Genomic DNA, 23,317 nt, shown 5'->3' with positions numbered 1-23,317 from the left:
GGGCTCGGGTTGAGCTCATCTTGGGAAACGGTGAGGGGGCCAGTGGCCCACCTCAGCGCCCTGCTGTTTTAGCTGAATGTTACTGATAGGGGTCTGGCGAGGGGGAGCAGGGAGGAAATGGGGTGATGGGGGGAAGGAGGAGGCCACAACAGGGACAGGGGACCATAGGCAATGGGACTGGTATCAGATTACAAGGCCATTTCTCAAGCTTGTAAGATCTACCAACGCCCCACTTTGCTACAACTTCTCTCAACTGTTTGCTCTTGCTCTGTTTTTTTTTCTTCTTTGTCCTGGAGGGTGGGGGCTTTTTTTTTTTTTTTTTTACAAGTCATTTAGCATACCTCCACCAGTGGTTCCAGATGTGTGATGCACAGAGCACATGGGAAGAGCTCACAGAAGAGCTCACAAAAGTAAACTAAGGATCCTCCAGTCACAGGGAGGTGGGGTATGCATCTGGACCCTGCAGAGGTGTGAAAGTTTGAGGCTCATGCTACGGTGTCTGCCCTCACGCCGGTAATGGAATGGCTGTCGCTGATTGATGGCCTTGAGTGGTGGGGGATATGGGCTGCCTAACGCCTGCTGAAATGGATTAATATCATTAGCATAACAGTGGATCGCACCTTTGTTTCGGGTAGCAAAGATATTCCTTGCCATGGGCTATCTCCATAAGCCTATTAAGGACCAACGTGTCACAGTCTATTGTCTGCCATCACCTTCCATTGTGCAGTGGATTACTTAGCCCCCTCCGAAATGTATAGACGGAGTCCACAGCTCTGGCAAACACTGTGATTCAATATGAACAAGAGATGAAGTGATGAGCATCAGTTGCCCAAAACATTTGTGCAATGTGGAGGGACACACCAAGCACTCTTTACCCAATCACAGTGAATTTGACCAAAGAACGCGAGCTATTCCAAGTGCATATATAAATATCCTCACTGAGGGGTATTTGAAGAATGTTGCGCACCGAATTTTTTTTTTTTTTTTTTTGAAAATACACAAGACATCAACAAGACCCAATTCTCCTCTTTCCCTCCTTCTGCCTTGCCTCTCCTCGAGGGGAGGGGGCACAGAGGAAGGGTTAAAGTAGCCAGTGAAAGAAGGGGTGTGGGGTTGGGCCTCAGCAAGGGAGGAGGAAGGGAGGGAGGGGTGTGTGGGGGGGGGCTATATAAAAACTGCCAGAACACAAGTGGTGCTTTATCCACCCTGTCCCGCTCTGGGTAAGAGGAAACCCTAAACTGTTCTGGCCCACTAGCTTTCCCCTTTTCTCTTTTTCCTCTCCCTCTCCCTCTCGCTCGCGCTCTTCACACCCCGCGGGACGTGTGCACGCACAGGAGGAGAATGGCAGCATCATCCGCACAGAGACCAAACGGGCCCTGCAAAATGTTCACTCTGCTTCTCGTCGCTGCTCTCTTCAACGGTACGTACAACAAACAAACAAACAAACAAACAAACAAACAAGCAAGCAAAAACAAAAAAAAGCTTATCGTGGAGGCTTCAACTTTTAAGAGAGAAAGCATGGCCATCTGGAGGGAGAGAAGGGAGGGTCAGGACGGTGGGGCTGGGTGCAGGGAGGGGAGGGGAGGGGGGAGTTTGTCTGAATGGTCTTTGGATTGAATCCAGGTTTTAACCCTACAACCTTTATACTCCCTGGAATGATAACACACTCCCTCAGTTCTGAAAACACACCAGTTATGTGGAAGATTTTACAGGTTTTCAGTAGCGCTTTGGAAAAGAAGGCTTTTTTTTCCCAAGATGCAGGGAGGAAACCATTACTTTGGAGTCTACCTTGGCAAACAAAGGGATCATTTTAGAGACAATGACTTGAGATCATGTGTGGACATGGAAGTTTTCAAAGTCTAACTGAACTTGTGATCTGTGTTCCGAACTTATGACCCAGCTGGTACTGCCTAAATAGAGCAACCTGTTTTGTCCCATATACTTTCTTCTTTCCATTAATAATTCAGCGTTAGAGATTCTGCCCCTGTGCAGAGTGCATGGGACCTCCCTATGGAGCTATGCTTGCTATTTCATTGACCTGATTCCTGTGATCTTCCAGGACTTTGAGAAATGTGTGTACTTATATTTAGCAGATGGTAATGCGAGTCCAGTTGGTGTGTATGTGAGAGGAGGGTGTGGACTTTGGATGGTTGTGTGTGTTGTAAATGTGGTCACGCTGATCCAGAGGGGGGCATCAGGGATGTAAACTATGTGTTAAGAACTCTTGTACAGATAAAGCTAACATGGCTCGTAACCAGCATAAAAATACTTCATCTGGATTGCGACAACTTGATTTATTGTCCATCTGAAGCAATTGACCCCCACGGCATCCTTACTCGAGCTTAGCATTGTAAACTGAGCTTTAAGTAAAAGTTAGACTTTGATTTTTTTTGTTTTGTTTTGTTTTTTTCCACAGTATAGTCCCCTGATTTATGATTGAGAATGCAATGAGAGCATCATTCATCCTGGAAATAGTCATTCACTATGACCATGAACATCAGTGCATTTATTTCCGTTAGACAGGGGCTGTAGTTGAGGGGCTCTTAATCAACTCCAAGTCATTTCCAAGACCATTCCGTTGAGTTGGAGTCAAGACCAAGTCCAAACACCAGAGCAAATCAAGTCCTATTGAAGACCTAGACTAAAGTAGGCAATAAAGACTGTACATTTCTTTCCAGATGTCAAAATAATGCTAAAGGAGTGTCTTTGGAATCAGTAGAGGTGCAGGTCTATCTGTAGAGTACTAGACGCTTCACAGACCATCACATACACAAGCACAGCTCTGTAAATTGTTTGTAGTCCCTCAGTTCTGAAAACACACCAGTAATGTGGAAGATTTTATAGTTTTTTTTTAAGGAGAAAATAGTTTTTTTTAAGGAAGAAAAAAGCAAAAGTGGTCGAAGCAGAGAAAAATATCAAGTGGTCTCTAGACCCGACTCAAGTGCTACAGCCCTGCTATTAGATGCAGTGGCTTTTGCCATGGCGGGAAACAAATAATCACTCTGAATTGCTTAATTCAAACCTCCTGTCTTATTCATGCGATGCACAGGATAGCTTATAGGAGTGAGATCATCAGCAGTGAGAGGCAGCTGGATCTGCTTTGGAAAACAAAAGTGCGTTGACATCAGTTTAACCTACACATTTCAGTGGCAGCAGAGTTTTGCTCCACTTACGGGAAGTATAGCATCATTTTAAGTATATGCTGCAACTTTATTGTCTCCAAAAAAAAAAAAAAGTTGCATACACAAAGCAACTCAAAACATGTGACACCCTGCCACTGTACCAAATGTTTGAGTCACAGAGGATGAATAGCAGTGGAGCAGATGTCACATAGCACGCAGATGTTGAAAGGGAAGACAAGAGGAATATGAGCGCTCTGGTTCCTCGCTATATTTACACTGCGAGATCCAGCATTTATCTCTCGAGTCAAACAAACTCCTTCTCAGACCATTTATTTTATTGCCAGATTGTCTTGTCATCCTCTGGTGGGAGCGGAGAGAGTTATGTAAGAAGAAGCGAGATAGACTGACCGTACACCTTTACTGTACTGAGGTCAGAGCGGATTCACAGATGCTAGCGAGCGTGACGGTTACCGAGACAACCCGGAGGGGGGGTCGGGGGGGGGTCACAAGTTGCAAAGGCTGAACAGGAGATGATCAGAAACTAGGGGGGAAAACCCCTATCGGGAACGCTTCAGAAGACTTTGGCAAACGACATGAGCTGAAGCAGTGAATTCGCTGTGAAAACTGAAAATTCGGGGTTTAGGAAAGATGCTTGACCTTGTAACTTTGTAGGAGTGACATGATTGAGTGCAGGATGGGAATGCAATTGTTTTTTTGTTTTGTTTTTTTTTTCACTCTGAGGGTTTTGGCTGGTGTATGCTAGAGCCGAACTTGTAAACAAATGATGCTCGTCCTATATGCCCAGCCTGTACCGTGCAGTGGTTTTAGGAGGTCCTGTAGTTAAGGGAAGAACCCTGCCCAACCTCACTGCCAACCCCAGAGTCTGTAATCATGCAAATCATTGTTTTAGCAGCATCCAGGGAAGTAGCAGATGTACAGGATCACACAAGAACTGCAAAACAACACAGACCTCACTGCACTCGTAGCAGAGAATAAAGCTTTAAAACCAGGCTAGAGCCCAGATAAGGAAGCCAGAGGTAGCTAGTAAATATCGAGATAAACACACACACACACACTTGCACAGTTATTCTGTGCGTATTCAGACACGTGAAGCTTTGAAGCTCCATAACCAAAACAAGTTGCTTGCTTGAAAGAACCAAATAAGGTCAATGGCAACGTGTCAGATGGCAAATCACACGGTAATAAACTTAGAGTGAAAGCAATGAACGTTTCAAAAGCAGAAAGCAGAGTGCACTCCAGTTCATCATCTTAATGTGATGGCCTCTTAAAGTCTGGGGTATGGTCGTTTTTCAATACCACCCATTGAGGGCTGGGCAAGTAATTAGTCGGGTGGATTTTTTTGCAAGACACGAAACAGATTCTCGCTGAGCAAAAACAATATTGATGCTTTCTGAGGCGTTCATGCCGAGATCAGGCTGAATCTGCAACAGGATCCCCTGACTAACTGCATTTACTCAACCCAGACAGGCTCAGTCAAGGTAGTGCACTGAGCAGTGAAACTGTAGTGGACAATGAAAGGGGGCTTGGGGGGGCGGCAGATATAATGCACACAATTGAAAGCAGATGTCATGTTTCCTGATTGAGGTCCCTAGGAGCAGGCACCGGTTGCAGCGGCCTCGAGGTTGGGTTGAGTTGGGTGAGCGTTGCAGCTGGGCAGCGATGGGTGAAGTTAGTGCTGCTTCCATGCATGAGCCTGATTGAAACCATGAGATTTAGCTGCTTCTCTGCCAAGAGGAGAGAACGGGCCAGGTTCTGCTATTCTGCTATTAATCGCTGTGACAGAAGCGGGGGCGGGTGTGTCAGTGTGCGTGCGTGCGTGTGTGTGTGTGTGTGTGTGCAGAGGAGGAGGGGGTGGGTTGAGATAGCAGGGTCAAGAGTCTGTTGTTTCAAAGGAGCTAGAGTTGCAGAGACCGGGCTCCAGTGTCACATTCCTCTGCCACTCACTCTCAACTCTCAAATTCAGATTCTCCAAGTGCAGCGACACACTTTAAGTCACAAAACCTCTCTCATGATACAACATTATTAGGCCACACAAAGGGTATTTTAGGCGTTGCACAATATTGCCTGCAAAAGCAAACAGAGACAAGTAGTCAAAGCCGTAACTCAATTTCACATCAACAGAAATTGTTCCCATTAATGCTATTACATCCTCTACCAGTAATACTTTCCATGGCATGGGAAATACAAGATTGAGCAATTTTTCGCACTTTTCCTGTTCACATAGCTCCTTCTAATTGGTTCCGTAGAACAGAATAACTTATTTTTATGTCTGTGATTATGCTCTAATGACTGCTAACAGTTTTATGTCACAACGTAGACTTACTGCTCACTTAGGGTAAACTAAGTGACTAACTACCTAAAACAGTTATATATTTAGAATAAGGACAATAACGTGGCTGTCACGTCAAATCTGCTGTTATGCTATGATGAATGTAGTAAGTAGTACAAAGTATACAATATTATACAATATCATGTGGCAACAAATATTTACACATGGCACTAAGAAATGGAGAAATCACTATTGTTTCAGTGCTTCCATTGTGTTGTATACTATATATTGGAAATACACTAACTAGAAGTGTAGTAAACCCAAATTCTCAGTTCACAGCTTGCATAGCCCTTATTTTTAAGCTTAGATATTTCTGATATAAATGTAAAGTATACATAAAGGGAAGTAGGATCAGATTGATATAAATCATGCAAAAATGTATTAAAACATTATTTATATTACTCTGATCATGAAAATAATGGTGTTCTAATTGGTTTATATCGGTGGTTGTTGACCCTGTGGCGATCGCCCACTTGAGTACTAGTTAACCCATCACCTCACCACTGCTGATGCAGTGCAGAGGACGGGGTCAGAGGGGTGTTATGCCAGACATGGGTGGGACAGAGGTGGTCGGGTGGCGGGAGTATCCTGTATGAGGAACAGTCTGATCAAAAGAAAAAGGGCCCAAAAAACTAGCGACTTTCTTGGGAGACTTTACAGAAGCTGTTGTGGCCACATGGACTCTCACACACATCCAAGGCATCCACATTAAGCCTCATAGCGAGGAGAACAGTTTTGCCAACTCTGAAACTTTCATTTGTGAAATTCTAAGATTAATGAGACAGCTTGATATGGAGTTTGCACATCTGGCTTCCTTATGAAAACACTGTGCCATGTGGTAATCATCGCATGCTGGATGTAGCGGGGAAGGTTCTAATGGAGGTTCAGGCTTTGGCGTTTTTGGCATGGTGGTCCCCTAATGCCTGTAGACTATTACCACCTCAATGTGCCCCGTGACACAACTCAGGGTTTCCCCTTCAAAAGCAGAGGAGGAGAGGGGCCCCAGGGGTACAAGGTTTGTCCCGCCTCCACCAGTAGCACAGGCTGCTTTTCCCACAGAAGCCCAAGGGGCCAGGGACTAGGGGCCAAAACCAAAAAAAGGATCTTACCATGTGTCTGGTCCACGCGTTACATGGTAACATCTACAACTGAGTGTGCTGAGATGTAGTGATGTAATCGCTGCCAAAACGAATGGGTGCACTGGTCAAAGTCATTTCAAAGTTGCAAAAAATTCACTAAAATACCATAAAACACAGGTTCAAAATGACAAAAAGGCCATTCTCTACATGGGAGTTTTTAACTGTGACTTAAAAACATCCACCGACTAGAATTATTCCAGAGTTTAGGGGCCACAAGCTTGGTGTTCATGTGGAAATGAAAAATGGATTTGAGTCCAGGATTCACTGAGCAAAGAGGATACAGAACTACTGGCCAATTTGCCTGTGTTATTTAAAATCTTGTTTTGGGTCATGGAGACCAGAATTTTCTGGCCAGTGAAGCGCTGAGAGAGGTTTCAGGAGCGTTCTTGTCGTAAGAACTTCAAGAAACATGAACACTAACGTATGTGGAATTGCACATCTGCGTTCACATGGAGCTTGGCACGCGTCGAGCCACACAGAAACCCTAGTTTTCCAGGGCTGCGGAGGAGGAAGGTAGCTGTCGTGGCGCGGCTGCTGGCGCGCTGCTTTGCATTACACTTCATTGCGTGGGAGGTGTGAGAGCCAAAACCTATATCTCACCTCTGTAGATCCCCGGGATTAGCTGTGCGTGACTGGGAGTGGGCAAATGGAGAAGAAGGGGATGGGGGCAGGGGATGGGGCTGGTTGCTGGTTGGAGAAGGAGGGGCGTAGAGCTCTGCCGGCTTGTCCTCCTCCAAATCCTGCCACATTCCTCCACCCGGAAGCCCCAAGAGACGAGGGGTGTGTGGGGTGGAGGATATCCAGACCGCAGCCGTCACTCACAGCAATCTGGTGGGAAAATCTCGGAGAGAGCAGAGAAGTCAAGGCCCAAGCTGAAGAACATCTGGAGACGGGGCGAATTAGGATGGTTAGGAGCTTCAGAGTCTTATGTGCAGAGATAGCAAGACATGGGACAGTGTTGTCTCTGTGCGTGTGTGTGTGTGTGTATTCGCTGGTGATAGGGCGTCTGGGGATGCAGACAGGGCTGTGTGATGTATGTATTAGCGGAAAGGTGTGGTAAATCAGAGAGGAATTACCTTCGGCTGCGAAACCTGCGGAGTGAGCGAGTGGAGGGGTTGAGGGCAGAAGGCAGTGAGGCGGTGACGGGTTGAGAGGTCAGGCTGTCAGGAAGTGTGCTGATGGGACGGACCTCATGCAGAGAGCAGGGCTGCAGAGGACACCACATGACCCCACTGTATCAATTACAGCACGAAAACTACAGGTCATGGCTTCAAACCAATCACTACACTGCAAAAACGCAAAATCTTACCAAGATTATTTGTCTTATTTCAAGTCAAAAATGTCTTATTTCTAGTCAAAATATCTCATTTCACTTAAAATAAGACATGATCACCTCAGAAATAAATCGTTTTTAGACAATTTTCACTTGTTTCAAGTAAAAATTCACTTGAAACAAGTGAAAATTTGCTTGTTTCATTGGCAAAATTTGCCAGTGGAAAAAGTGAAAATTCACTTGAAATAAGTGAAAATGAGCTAGAAACAAGAAACAAATTTTGCCAATGAAACAACCAAATTTTCACTTGTTTCAAGCAAATTTTCACTTGAAACAAGAGACAGTTGTCTAAAAACAAGTTACTTCTGAGGCGATCATGTCTTATTTTAAGTGTAATGGGATATTTTGACTAGTAATAAGACATTTTTGACTTGAAATAAGACAAATAATCTTGGTAAGATTTTGAGTTTTTGCAAAGCCCCCAACAGAAAAGAAAAGATGCTCACACTTTCTCCCCTTTTTTCCATCTCATAATTAGCACCACAACACAGACAACAGATGTTTCATATGTGATAAATTTGTATGAACTCAACTGTCGATGTATTTACCCCTCAAGTCCACAATCAAAACAAAACAATAAACAGCAGCCATGTTGTTACTGTAAATCTTAGTCATAAGGAGGCAATTGCATGCAGCAGTTTTGCTCTACTTTAGGCTGGGCTCCGGCCTGTCATGACAGTTTGTTTGTGTGTAATATATGAGCAATGGCTGGTCAGACACTGAGTAAGGCCGCGTTGGCTGTGTTGCTAAACAACAGGCTGAGTGCATGATAGTATCTGAAGGTAAACAAGCTCATTTCGCCTTGCAAAAATCTGGCCGCCAGGTTTTATGATTGCACCAGCGGTGCCATGACATCACGAGGCCAGTAAAACCTCCTTTTTTTACAGTTCAGAGTTTAAAAAAATCTTCCTTATTTTCTTGGATTAAACTCCAACCACAAACTTGCACTGCATAGTTAAGGAAATGATGCAGCTAATGTCACTACCGTTGTGATTCACTCTGTTTTTAAGTGACTGGAATTCCTATCTATTTCCTGTTCCAGAGAACTCAGCATCCATCTTTAGAGTTTAGACTTGTTATTTACAACTCCTTCGACAAGAGTTGCACATTCCGGTACTGTACTACTCACCCTGTGATCGCAGAGCTCTCACAACAGCATGCCTCTGCACTCTGGTACTCCTGTGTGTCACATTTGTATGGAAAAAAAAGAGTTGATTTATGCCCCCGCCACCTCACCCATTCTCAACCTCATCCTGTCCTGTAGAGTAAACAGAGAGACCACCCAGAGATGGGTGACGGACCGCAGCTGTAGGGTAGGAGCCGAAGGGCAGGGGGTCTGAAGACAGACTCAAACAAGGTTAGGGAGTCCTTGACCTGTCACTGGTCCGAGCCCACGCTAATGCTCCTATTAGCGAACCATAGCAACCGTGCCAAGAATAGTGAGAAGAAGCGGTAATTGCTGCAGCATTCAGACTCCATGGTAAATCTGGCCTTGAGCATGACTAGAAGAGTCTTCCCACTCTTTCTGCTATATTTGACATGAGTGGAGAAATTGCTAAACTGCCTTGAGATAAGCCACTGATGTGTTTTCTCATTTATCTAAATCAAGATGCAGAAGAGTTATTTCCATAAGAGTTATTTCCATCATATAGATGCTTTACAGAATAAGACAATAGCCACAAAAAACAGATTTTTTTTTTTTTTTTGCACTGTTGCTTGGCAGCCCAAACATAACAGACAGCTGCGATGGACAGTTGCTAACCCTAGGCATACCACAAGACCTCCTTTGAGACTACTGACCCACCTGCTGGCACGGCACACACACACAGTGTTTGCTCTCCACTTGTGGCACCTGTCTGTCACACTGATTTAACAACGGAAATCGGTGGACATGTGCCACAGTGCCACCTCTGTGTGAGGATCTGTGCTTTATGTGTGAAAGCCACGAGCCGTGACCGCGGAGACGGTGAGGAGAGCATGATAAGAAAACACAGAAGCGGAAGAAAAGCAGTGGGAATGATTTTAGTTACACAGTAGACACTCTTACTGCCAGAAAATGGGCTTGCAAGTGACCTCAGCAGTCAGGAGGAGCATAAGATGTGGTGATGGGTCCTTTCGGGTTGACTTATCAGTCTTTAGCAACTGTGATTCTGTTTTAAAGTGAAATAAGTGGCTAAAATAGTTTATGCAAATAATATCAGGAGTAAAACCAATAGAAAAAACAAGACATTTTTGACATTCATTTTTGATATTCCTCCACAATGCTATCATTAGGAATTTTGACTGGGTAGCAGCAAAAGAAAAATACCAAGACAGGGAGTAAATAAGAATGAAAAAAATAAATAAATAAACTGAGGATAATATATCTTGTCTGCCGTCCCTGCCCAGTTGTGCCAAACTTGAACCATAAATTTAAGCTTTCCAGAGCCCTGTTATGCCATCACAACCTGAAATACAAGCCTGTTTTACTCCAGCGTTAAGAAATATTACAAGATGTACACCAATCTTAAGATAACTCATTTTTCACAGTCACGTACTATTAGTCAGAGAACAAAAGCTCCACCAGTAGAGTGTAGAATGAGAAAACGACATCTATCATAAATCACTATGTAAACAAAGGCAGTAGTGGGGAAAAAATGAGTTCAACAGAGGGCGGTATACTGCAAATGCAGAGAGAGCCTTTAACTTGAGAACAATAACAAACTTAATCAGGCAGCCAGAGGGGGAACGACATGAGTGAGAGTGAGAAGTAATGAGATCTGCAGAGGAATTGAATTGTATTATGGGAATGTTTTAAGAGTGAGGTAATGCTGTAGTGAGAGAAAGCGGGAGAGGGGGAGAGAGAGAGAGAGAGGGATCTGGGTAAAAGGAATGCATGCTGGGTATTCCAGGTTGGCTTCTGGAGCATTCCTATGTCATCTGACCTGCACAAATATCAGCAATAAAGAAGTCAGGCTCATTAACGTGATGATTACAGGGCGTGGTAGCATTTTTGCAAGTTTTGCACAATAGATCAAATGTGCCCTGCAACTTATCAATGATATCACCACTTATTTTACTGCAGGTGAAATAACTGAAAGCTGTAAGTGTCTTACGAGTTAGTGGCACAACTTATTTAGGGGCTGTTATTCAAAAGGTTCCTAATGGAAAATTGTGTAATGGTCTATTACATAATTTAAATTTTACCATTTTGGAAAGAGTGATGTTTTCAATAGCGTCACTACCTGGCGTCTGGCAGCAGTGCATTTAATCAGAGCGTTCAACTGTTCATCAGAGTAGTTGGGAAATCATTTCACCCACATTACCGTATTATGTTCTGGAGACCTACTCGCCCACATTTATTTTGCGTATTCCATTGGCGGCTTTTTATGAGTCACTGGATCTTTCGAGAAACAGTGAGGCAGATTGCATATCAAACCACATACCTTCATGACATGGTCGTCAATGGGTTCTGAGAAAATAAATTATCTACTGTGGCATGATCCATTACCTAATCCCTTATCACCACAGAGGCCACTAGGGACCTCGATCTCACAACAAAGAAAGGTCTCTGTGTGTGTACGCCCATGAGCTCTCACACACTGCATGATTCATCCATTAGGATGGTAACTGATGTTAAGATAGCACACTGGGGAATAAATCCAGACCATTTAAGCTGTGGGCTCCTACCTCCCATTACCACTTTATTAAATAACAATAAATGCCTGCAGAGCAAATTTTACAAAGACACCTCCTATTGCGATCAAGATATAGAACATAAGGAATTATCCTCCTAAACAGCTGATTTCCATATGGTAAATAAGATTTTTAAGCAAAATACCTCTAGTTTATCAGCTTAAAAGTCTTCTTCTTTTGTTATAAAGCCGTTACAGACTCGTTGGGCTGGTAAACATAAGCATGCTATGTATATCTCAATGATGTCATGCAGGCATAATCTCTGGGTATTGAAGTTCAAATTTTTTCAAAAGGTTACCTCTAGCTGCCATTTAGAGCCACCAATATGCAAAGTTGCATAGTGTAGTCTTCACATAGTCAGTAGGTCACAATTTCCAGTTAAATGTCACAAAAGTTCATTCATACAGTAAACCCATCTGCTTCCAGAGTAGATCTGGGTCAACTGGTATTTACAAATCATTGGCAGTTTTTGCTTTAGCCTGCATATTCATTGAACAGGTTTAATAATGCCAAATGCATGGGGGTTTAACAGATACAACAGAGAAATGAGCAACAGGCAGTTGGTGTTCTTTTCTCTGATTGGCGGATTACCTGTAACAGCCCTGGTGTGTTGAATCCTATGTTTTACCACATATGTTCATAATAATAATAATTATCAAAAAAAAAAAAAAAAAAAAAAAAAACAATTTGCAAATTCTATTTGGCTTGGGTCTTCTGCATAGCTGTCATTATGTCTGCTATTAGCTGACAGATTTCCCTCAGGAGCTCAAAGTACCCGTCCCAGCGGGAGTGTACAAGAGGTCAGAGCTTTTGGCTGGCTGGACCAGGACTTGGACTGAGGAAGGGTTTATTTGCTCAGGCTGTGAAGGGAATTACCCCACCACTGGGTTATTAATTACAGCCAGTTCCACGGTGTTAAGGCCTAATTGATTTCAGGTCAGGCCAGAGGAGCAGCCTATTAATGAGTGAAGGCACCACCCCAGTGCAAACATCTTATTCTGGAGCACATGCACACACTAATTGTTCCCTGAGGGATGGGTACAAACACACAATATGGGTGTGGTTTGATCACTATCGGTCGTAAAGATCAATAGATGCATTTCTTTGCGCATGCGAGTCTCTTTAAAGCAATCTGAGACTTCAACAAATCTGGAAAGAGTTACAAGCACAACTGAAAAAGAAAATTTCATATGGACCATGTAAGCCTTGTAATAGGAGTATTTTAATCAGTCCAAGATACAGGATCCCTTGTATGGTTTGCCTCTGGATGATGCTTGTTATTGACAAATAACAAGACAAATTGCTACAAATCAAATGTACAGGCCAAATAACATGACCTGATTGTGATTTTACAGCTGGTATCATGGCAGAGGAAGAGGAAGTCATCACACAGAGCTTTCTACAAGTGAAAACGGAGGAACTACGAGGAGACGCGATGCCAAGCACAACTAAATCTCCTGGTGAGAAATGCAGACCTGCTCTACTTTTTTATTTGGATTTGGTGTGAAAGAAGCATTGTTTTGTCAACTCTATGAATCCTAGATGAATCAAAGTGAAAGCTATGGTCTCTTATTTTTTTCACCAGTTAAATACACTTGAATCAAACAGGGGAGATGTAGATGACAGGAAAAGAAGACAGATGGCGAGACATAGAGCACAGGTTACAGGATCTGATGTAATCCATATACAATATGAACCTTCCTCTTCTGTTGCCAATATCCAATGGCGATGCAGAAACTTTTAGAAGCAAAGGAACTCACGGTTAAGGTTGACTTGTCTTTTCAGAAACGGGCACGGAAGGCCAGAAGTTGGTTTACCCTCCCTTCATCACCTCCACTTCACACCCGGCTGCTACCACACCAGAGGAGGGAGGGCCAGCAGAGCAGCCTGAAGATGGCAGCCCTGGAGACCAAGGGAAGGCAGCTGATGAGGAAACTGGGCTCAAAGTTAACACGGTGTCCTTGGAAACAAAGACTTTGGAACAACAGACCAAGGCACCTCAGCCCGCCAGGGGTGATGGACCCAACTACGTACCACAGGTGAGATAAAACACTGAAGTGAAGCAGCCCGTTCAGATCACCCACTCTTCTTCACTGACTTAAAGTTGCACTACCATCTGGGACTTGAGCGTGCTGTAAACGACATTTTAGCTTTGCATTCCAAACCCTGCTACAGCCACAGGTAATTATCTTCAGCTCTGATCAGCATGGGCTGCTGATCTGCAACCCATGTAGATCGATATGCTCTACATTTCAGGTAGGCAATCCTAATTCAGGGTGATATGATAAATTGTCAATAAATCATCACCCTTTAGGACTGAACCTGGAGGTGCTTGCAAAAGTATGCAAACATAATATTAGTATGCAGTATTTAGATGTGACATTATGGGTTTTTAATGTGTAACATCACTGTATTTGAATGGCTTTTGTGGAAAAAAAAATGTCAACTAATATTTATTGATATTTTTTTTTTAATTCCCCTCTTTAAACAGTGAGCTTTTTGTACAGAACTCAAGGCAATAACTACACCACTATTTATTAAGAATTCATGTCAGTGATCATTTTTTTTTTTTTTTGGTAAGGATTTTATTCAAATAGTGGAGAGTAAATTTTGGCATGAAACTCTTCACTTCAGGTCTTAGTTTACGACTACAGTGTTGGCAAATAATTATTCTCCGAGGGAGAGGGGAGAGTGGTTAATATTTTGGGCATGAGAAAAAGAAGATGGATTTTCCTGCTACTGTGAACATCATCTCTGGGGGGCTCATTTATAAGGAATTCTCACAGACAAATTTTATGCTTACAGTCAAATACAAGCCAAGTTTGTAGTTTATGAATAATTGATCTTGATCCCTGAATCAGTGGGACGCATTGATTTCCTTCAGTTGCTCTGTGATGTGCATCAAAAGCTAAAACTAATTTAAATTATTATTCAAGTAAGAATGCCATAATGTACATGCACATGTATATTTCATGAATAATCATGAAATGGAATCAAAAGATAGAGACAAATAACATGTTCATGAAAGAAGGCCTGAGCCAGAGTCACAGACATTTAATTGAAATGGTATATATCATGTTATATGAATAACCAGCTACTAAGTATTCTGCACACATTGAACAATGCCGTACAACATCCTAACTCTGTCTGCTGCTGCAAAAAAAAAAAAAAAAAAAAAAAAAATGTCCGTCTGAACAAGTTATTTAGTTTTATATTCAGTGTTAAAATCATGTCATTCTTCAAACACGGGAAAAAATCTGTCAGTGGGATGAGATAATCCCCACATTTTCCAGTGCAGTGTCAGGAATCAAGAAAATGACATTTGATTCAAGAAAATTCTGGAAACAAGTTAAATAGCATTGGAAACAAGTGGGATTATTTCCAGCCACTGTCAGATTTATTGACTTGTTTAAAAAAAAAAAAAAAAGATTTTAACACTGAAGAGGAGCCTTGCTAGGGTGGATATTTTTTGCAGTGTGGAGGCGTCATTGGATACCGAATGTGCTTTCTCTCCTCAGCCTGCTCCACCGTCTGATGTCATCTGTGTCACCAAAGAGGCTGTCCAGGACAAAGATGCTGTCCACCTGAAACTGAAGGCCCCCTCCAACTGTGTAAGTTCACAAAACGCTGACTTCTAATTTTAATATTTATAAAGATAATATTTCAGAGGAATTTACAAAACAATAGAGAAGGCGGTAAAGAAGCTTAGAGGGGCCAAGTGATCCTGCAGGGGTGCAAACTATGTATGCACACACTGCTCTCTCTCCTTCTCACTCTCTTACACACACTTTGCAATTGACAGGAAAATACTTTTTAGAATGGTTTCCATGCCATTCCCAATTTGCATTCAGCTTGCAAAACATGAATCGAGCTGAAAATTGTTCGCAATTAAAATCCAGTGACAATCACATCTCTGATGCCTATAAAACAAGGAAGCCAGTGAAGCACAGCAGCCCTCCTTGCCTGACTTCTCCCTACCAGGTGAGAAGGAAGTCCAAGAGATTTCTCAGTCAGCACAGCAGCTGAGTTATGAAGGCGAGTGTGTTGAAAGCATTGCTGCAAAGGGTGGGCTCAGTGCCGCTGTAGAATGAGTGATCTATGGCGGCAGAGATGTGTGTGTGTGGGTGTGTGTACAGATTCAAAAAGATTCCTCAGTGTCGGGGTAGTGGCTTTGAGGTTAACAGGAATCACAGCTATGTGGAGGTCTGGGGACTGAAAGACTGAGGAGGCTGTAGGGCTGGCAGTGTGTACTGTTTAAGGAGAGGATCAGTGCAGGGCAGGGCAGGGCAGGGCAGGAACTTTGCTAGTTTTCTGGCCTGATTACAATAATTCTTCAAATCTGAGCTGATAAACTGTATGAAAGAATAAGGATAAAGCTGTAAATAAAGCAGGTGTGGGACAGGTGTGCCTGCTGCTTCTATAACAGCGGCTGTGAACTTTTTCGACACTGTGGCAGACCAAATTTTGTGACCGAATGTTGCATCAACAAAAGCTCAGAGTGATCATACAAGCTATAGCGTTCCGAAAGAGCTGCTCATCTGGATGGAAGGTCACTTTCATTTCCCTGGCCCATAGCTAAGCAGTCTTGTAAGCAAGCAAGCCATCTGTCCACTCCTGAACCGGGATCAAAGGCTTGTGCAGCCGTCTGTGGCGAATTCTGACTTTGTTTGGATGGAATTGCATTGGGGAAAGGGCTACCCAAGGTTGTGGCATCATTTATTGAGTTAAGGCAGGAGGAGAGATTATGGGAGAGTTAGAGGATCATTCAAGGTGACAGGGAAGGTTGGGCACTCTGATTGCGCAGGGGGTTGATTGCTTAAGATAGCATATAAAGGCCGTGACACACCGAGCCAACGGTCAGCCATCAGCCAATGTCTGGCCGTCAGTGAGCGTCTGTGGCTCTAGTTTTTGTGGTGGACCCCTATCGGCAGCTGTTCAATCGACTGAGCATGTTGCATCAGCGGCAGCATGACGCAACACAGCGCTTGGCCTTTGTCGCCGCTAGTTGTTTGATGTTGTGTGTCTGGGCCTTAAGTATTTGTTTTAATGTACGTATGATTAGTCAGCACAAATGCATTCATGTTGAGTAAGAAATGATCTACGGGTACACAGTTGCATACACAACAGTTGATTTGTGTGACTTCAAGTTGGTTAATTGTGATGGATGAATAAATATAGGAACAAGCATAATCCCTTTCATGAATTAGAAAATGCTTCAACAGGAATTATCCTTTAACCAAACCAACTTCCGGATAACCAAAAACAAAGACACTCCATCTGCAGGTTCAAAGATTAAAAAGCCTTCATTGTAACGGCTCCATTTTAAAAAAGTGTTGACCCAAACAGGTCTGCAGGGTCACAAAGAGATGCACAAACACACCACACACCAAAGATCACAAAACCTGGTTAGTTCATGTTAATGAGGATCCACTATAATAAAGGCTTTTTAACCCGTGTACCTGTTTTTGAAGAATTTATAGAATGTTTTTTTTTCCTTTGGTTTTCTCATAAAAGTTATTGTTCTGAGAAACCCATTCCCCAGAGAGCTCCTATATATGGACCAGCAATGCTTCTTTCTCAGCTGTGATTAATTATCTTTTGTTCTGGTCTCCTTACAGGAAGATACCAGGTCCAAGATTGCTAGTGTTCTGCAAGAGCTGTGTGGGGAAGACTGCAAACTGAACATCTTCCAAGAGGACAACTCTGATGAAATCCTTGTATCTGGGCAGTATGTGGAAGGTTAGCTGCAGCCTTGGGATAATTTTAGATTTATAAGATGAAAAAGATGGGCCAAAGGACATTGCAAACATAGTTCACACTACTTTAAGTTCTTGCAATATGTTGGTCAATGTTTTCACTCCATTATTAACAGACAGTATAATAAGGGCTATTTACTATTGTAGTATTGTTTTGGATATTTTTCATTATGATTTAGTTTAATATCATTTCCATGTCCTCTCCTTCTTGATTTGCAGATGATGCTGTAGGCATGGCTGAGAAGTTCAATAACGACAACATCAAAGATAAGGTACAGAACTTCTTGAAAATCAATGCAGTCAAAAATATGCACTCAACACATTTAGTATGGTGGAACGAAAGTTGGTGGGAATGTGAGCATATTTATCTCATCCTTGTCACATAATAATGGGATTTTTTACAACGCCTGTCAGTGGATGATTATGCTGGATCCATGATTAAGTCTGTTTCTGGGCTGCTCTTCCACATGAATCACAGTTTTAACTCAGTTTATATTAAATTTCATTCAAGAATTCCATTCTTACAGGCATGAGCAAGACAACATAAGTTGTACTCAGTGTGACCCTGACATATAAACAGAGCCCCAGCTCCCCACGGGGAGAAGATTCACAACATAGTAAATCAAACAATACATTACAAAGGACCATATAAGTGCACATCCTATATATCCCATAGTAACGTGTTGCATCCTCTGCATTTGCCATAATATGAAACTGATGCTTTGACTCATAATCTAACCAGACAGGGTGATAAACTGGGGGAAAAAACACGCCACGCCAATTTCCAGGATGAATGCAGGCCTTCCTACAGGCTCCAAGCTGCCAGGATGACAGTCTGGATGACAAACAAAAAAAATCCCACAAACGATTCACTTGTCAGCTGCAATCCATTTTGTCTTCCCCGTGGGAATAAACTGGGGTTGTTTCTTCCCACTGTCTGCCCCTTGTGTCACTCTGCCATCAGAAATGCGCTCTGTTACCTTCCAGTCTCTGCCATACAACTTATATATTGTATATTAAATACTAATCAGTGTTTCAGCCATTCACTCATTGCTCATTATACTGGCTACAGTCTATTCAGTGGCCTCTTTGTATCTTGATACGGCCATTTCTGCTGACACATTGCTCTTTGTTTTAGTCTGGTCTCTAACTTTCGACCATGATAGTCACATGGGTCAGCATGCGTTAATCAGTATTAATGTGGATCCACTACAATAAAAGCTTTGTAACTGTTTTTAGAGAACATACAAGTTCCTTACCACTGTTTTCTCATGCGAGTTGTTGTTCAGTTATTAAGAAAGCCATTCCCCAGTGGGAACCCCACTGCCTATACATGGACCAGTGATGGTAACCTGATGTCAGGATTTCCTTCTGCCACCAAAACAAGTCTATACAATGTACATCTGTATGTATGTCCTTTGCAGTATGCATATCTTGCTCTGATGATTTAAGCACCTGTTCCACTTTTGTTTTTGGATCTGATCAGACTGGCGTGGAAGAGGCGGTTCCTCAATGGGGGAAGAACTCTAAGCTGGTGCTGGTTTCCCTGCTGCTGGCTGGTCTGTTGCTGGCTGCACTGCTGGTAGCTGGATATGGCCTGAAGACCCACCGCAAGAACTCCAAGGGAGTCCGATTGGTGAGTAAGCTGATGAAGTGTTATGAAGTGTTTTTGTTTCTTTGTAATGCAATAAACAGAATAGGTTTGTAATCAAAAAACATATTTGAGAGCAAAACTATCTACAGTGAAATCAAAAAATTATTATTGTGAGTAAAATATATTTGTGAGCAAAATACAAATCAATAACCTTTGTTTTCAAATCCAAAGGTTTTATTTGCAAATCCAATCTGCAATCTGTTTAGCTGAAACTTTTGGGCTGAAACATGTAAAACACATCTTTATTGGCCAGTCTCAATTGGAGTGACAGCTTGGGAACATCCACAGTTGTAATAGAATTACTGCCACCTTCTGGATGGGAGTGCAAATCAGAACAGCTACTATAGCCTACTATTAAATTATTACTATGGATATTGCCAAACTGTCAGTCTGATCAAGACTGGACAATAGAAACATGTCTTACATCTTTCAGTGTAAACCCCACCGACAAGATTCAGCTCAACAGCAAGCAAAAGTTTGGGATTTGCAAACAAAACCTCTGGATTTGGGATTTATGTTACTTGCAATAAAACATTTTTTGATTGCAGTCTCACATCAATTTTTTTAATTGCAAGCTTACTCTGATGCATGGTAAAAAAAAAAAAACAAAGACACTGCATAGCTACTTTGCAAAAAATCAGTTGGTGTTGAAGCTCAAGACTACAACAAAACCATCATGAAATCACTGAAGACTATTCTAGAAATCAGAAGAAGCATAAATATGTGCATCTATATAAAATTTGACCAAGGCTGTTGTCTTGAAAGGCATTCTTCTCGATGTTTCAAGCAGAATTTATCTGGAATTCCTGAGGTTCATGAGAAGACAAATTGAACTAATTGCATAAAGGTGGTGAACCAAGCTGCAAAACAAAACCCCCGACTGGACCTATATGTCTATTTCTCCCCTTTATTGTATTCCTTCTTGGTCAATAAAGACAGAGAAAATGCTCTGGCCCCAACAAAATCCAGCTCACTGAGTCTGTACAAGGTGAGCTGTTTATATAAAAAAAAAATGTATGGCTTTGAGGTAAAACTTCTGGTCATCCTTCAGTCAACTTACTCAAGGGCGGATGTGCTTGACTCTCATGTGCCCCAACTCAAAGCAGCCATAAGTCCTCTCTGCTGTTTCTACTTCAGCCCCTTGCCAGGGGGCCACAGATGGTTTCAGTTTTTTACTTTTCTTACAGAGCCTATGACATCATTTTTAAAGAGCTTTCATATGGGGCACACCCATGTGACGGCTAGAACGGCATGTCGAACTGCCTCCATTTGGCCTGTTGTTTTTGGGATAAGTCGCTCATGTTTCTATCACAGACAGCAAATATTAACCTCAGAGCTGTCACAGACTGACTAATGCGGCTCACCACAAAATCAGTTTGGTTTGGATCATATTCTCAGCAGTGCTATAGGCAAAAGAATCTCGGTTACATCATGTGATAAGCTCCCTACAGAAGAACAGTTATTTACCAACACCCACCTGCGTACGCACAGCTGCAAAGCCATAAACTATGTTAATGAAGAACACTTTTTTGTTGTTTCTGAACAACACCCACAAAATAAAGACACTTTCATTTGGACACAGTCTTGTCAGTTGGCCTCTTCATATTTTAACAGTGGCATAATATTTGCACAGTAAATCGTGAACCTAAACCCAAACTAACACCCATATCTAATCAATTTTCCTGTGTCATTTCCTTAGGCCGAGTCTTTCCAGGTGGATGAGGAGAACCAGGCCAATACCCTGGTCTCTGTGGCCCCTCTACCCCAGGAGCCCCTTGACAAGCCCACAATCAATGGAGAATCTCCACCAGAAAATGGGACCAACACCGCACCCTCCACTAACGGACACTCTGCCAGCCAGACTGCCGTTGCCGACACGGAGATGTAAATGAAACCTCGACACCTCCACCTCTAACCCCTCCCCCCTCCCCTCCGCCTCCTGTTCCCCATCACCCACTAGGTCTCAGTCAACCCCAACCCCCTCCATTGCCTCAGAGACTGTCCAAACACTGTCATGCATTCGACACGAATCCCATCTTGATTCACTATCCGCCCTCTCTCCACCCTTTACCCCTTGGGACGACGACGACGATGATGAAGCTGATGATGACTGTGATGACGATAACGACAATGCCTGTAATGTGAAGAGTGTGGGATCGCTGGCCTCTGCTGGTGTTTCGTCAGTGACATGGAGCCTACCTGCTGTGTTTGGGACAGAGACTTGTCAACGGGACAAGAACAAATTCGCCAAAGTAATGCCAAGTTTTTGCTGTCGATCCCTGATGAAAAAGCACAGTATGCTCTATTGTTGTAACCCACAAGCGTGGTGAAATGAAACCAATGAAACCAGGCAGGTGAAAAGGAGACCAGTTTTGTATTATTGTATAAAGGATCTAGGAACTGTTTGCTTTTGTAGCCTCTCTGTTTGCCTAAACCTTAGATGAGACACAATCGAAGAACAAGTGTGCCATGGGCTATAAAGAACACCAAAGGTCTGATTAGTCACATGGTACCCACTAGAATGGGGTTTTTTTTGGGTCCAAACCCGACCTAAGCCTGAGATTTTGCTTTTCCTCCATTGTTAGGTTACATTTACCGCCTGAAAAAGCCTGTCCTGACGGGTCCCAACGGGCTCGGATCAGTATCCACACTCTAGTACCAATGTTAGTGACTTGTCCAACTTCACTCAGTTGTTAATTGCCGCTGATCCATATCAAATAGGGTACTTATCTCCGAGAAGCAAGCCTCCTTTCTGTTACGAATGTTTCGAAATTAGCACCTGCTGCAATACCCAATACCTGAGCGATCGCGTGATGCGAACAGGTCCTCTGCTCCTTCCACAGTTTTACTCTCCTCAGCCTCTGACATAGTGACTGTGCTCCATAACAACCTTAGCATCCTGACACTGTGATCAGAATGTTAATCATATCATAAAAATCCGACCCACCGTTCTCTGGAACGTTCACTGCTTGGGACTCTGTACAACGCTGTATCTTACAACTGGTTACAATCTGTCGCAAAACTATTTTGTTTGAACAGAGTTAGCCAGTCAATCGAAACTGACACTGTGGTGTTAATCACTCTGGAAATTGTAGTTCTGTACTGGGCTAAAGCTGTTATGTACATAGTCTTTTCACAAGCATTTTTTAAAGATTTCAATTCACTAATGCAATTTAATTATCCATTGCTCTTGTACCCTAGCTTTTCAACTGAATGAGTAGGAAACAGTTTTTTTAGGGTTTGTGAGTCAGGTTAGGGTTAGCCCTAACCTTAACCCTCAACCCCCTAACCCACCCACCTGTTTTTTTTGTTTTTTTTTTTTCTTTTGGGAAAAAAAATGAATGGCCATAATACTTCCTGAACTTTGGCGAGAGTAGTATTACCATGTGACTAGGAGCTTGAATAACTGGTTACTTTTTTAACAAGGAATCTGTAACATTGTTAGCAAATGAGTCCCTCAGTTCAACTAAAACTGGCTTGTTAACATTAACATTTGTCATAAAAGCCAGAAGACCTGAGACATAGAGTAACAGCCCACACAGTAGTTTGCTAGCAACCTGCAAAAGATTTTTTTTTTTAAACCGTGGAATGTAAATAATGCTAGCAAGCTATTTTAATATGTAAATGTCAATTCAAACTAGTGCTTTCCTAATTGCTGGATGTAGACTGGTAGCATAATTATAATCAGTGAACCATGTTACCTTTTATCAATGCTTATCAACTGGGATAGACTACCAGGTGCATTTCTATTTTTGTAGTTGTGTTGTGATTTTCGTCATGACGTCATTGTACAGTTTCTTATAAATACTGATGCTTTTTTACCGACTGTTACCACTGCATCTCTGGGAATGCTGAGAGGCAGTAGCATCATTTTTTACTGAGCAAATCAGACGGGGAGGTTTTAAGACAGCAGGCCAGTAAACTCAATCTCTCTTATGGTGCACTGCTGTGAAATAACCTGAGTTCAGGATTCCCAAGACTGCCTTATCTCTTCTATAAAAACTGTTTATTATGAAGCTTTTTTTTTCTCCACACCAATGGTAGGCCCAAATGTATTTTAGCTTCTATTTTGAACAACTGGTTGTTTTCATAATGTACTGCATGTGTAAATAGCCTGCTTTCTCTGTTAGAAATACCTGTGTGCCTCATAAACTGTGATTGTTTACAATATTTCTAGCATTTGGCTGTCTTGCCTTCGGCTGAGTTGAAAATTGATATGCAACCTAAATCACAACTCATAATTTAGAATAATAAAACACATAACTGCTCTCAGGAAAGCACAAACTGT

The 23,317-nt window shown here is 42.5% G+C and overlaps 1 protein-coding gene across 1 annotated transcript; it reads left to right on the top strand.

Moving 5' to 3' along the window:
- The first annotated feature begins 1,229 nt into the window (after nt 1–1,229).
- si:ch211-286o17.1 (hematopoietic progenitor cell antigen CD34) lies at nt 1,230–23,160 on the top strand. Its single transcript, XM_030052007.1, has 8 exons — nt 1,230–1,420; nt 12,975–13,079; nt 13,405–13,658; nt 15,138–15,230; nt 17,238–17,358; nt 17,595–17,647; nt 18,862–19,011; nt 20,729–23,160. The coding sequence occupies exons 1-8, from the start codon at nt 1,342–1,344 to the stop codon at nt 20,915–20,917; spliced, it is 1,044 nt and encodes a 347-aa protein (XP_029907867.1). The 5' UTR covers nt 1,230–1,341; the 3' UTR covers nt 20,918–23,160.
- Nucleotides 23,161–23,317: the final 157 nt, after the last annotated feature.

This window comes from Myripristis murdjan, chromosome 5, assembly GCF_902150065.1.
Source record: "Myripristis murdjan chromosome 5, fMyrMur1.1, whole genome shotgun sequence".
Taxonomy (NCBI): Eukaryota; Metazoa; Chordata; class Actinopteri; order Holocentriformes; family Holocentridae; genus Myripristis; species Myripristis murdjan.
This window is presented reverse-complemented; position numbering and strand designations above follow the sequence as displayed.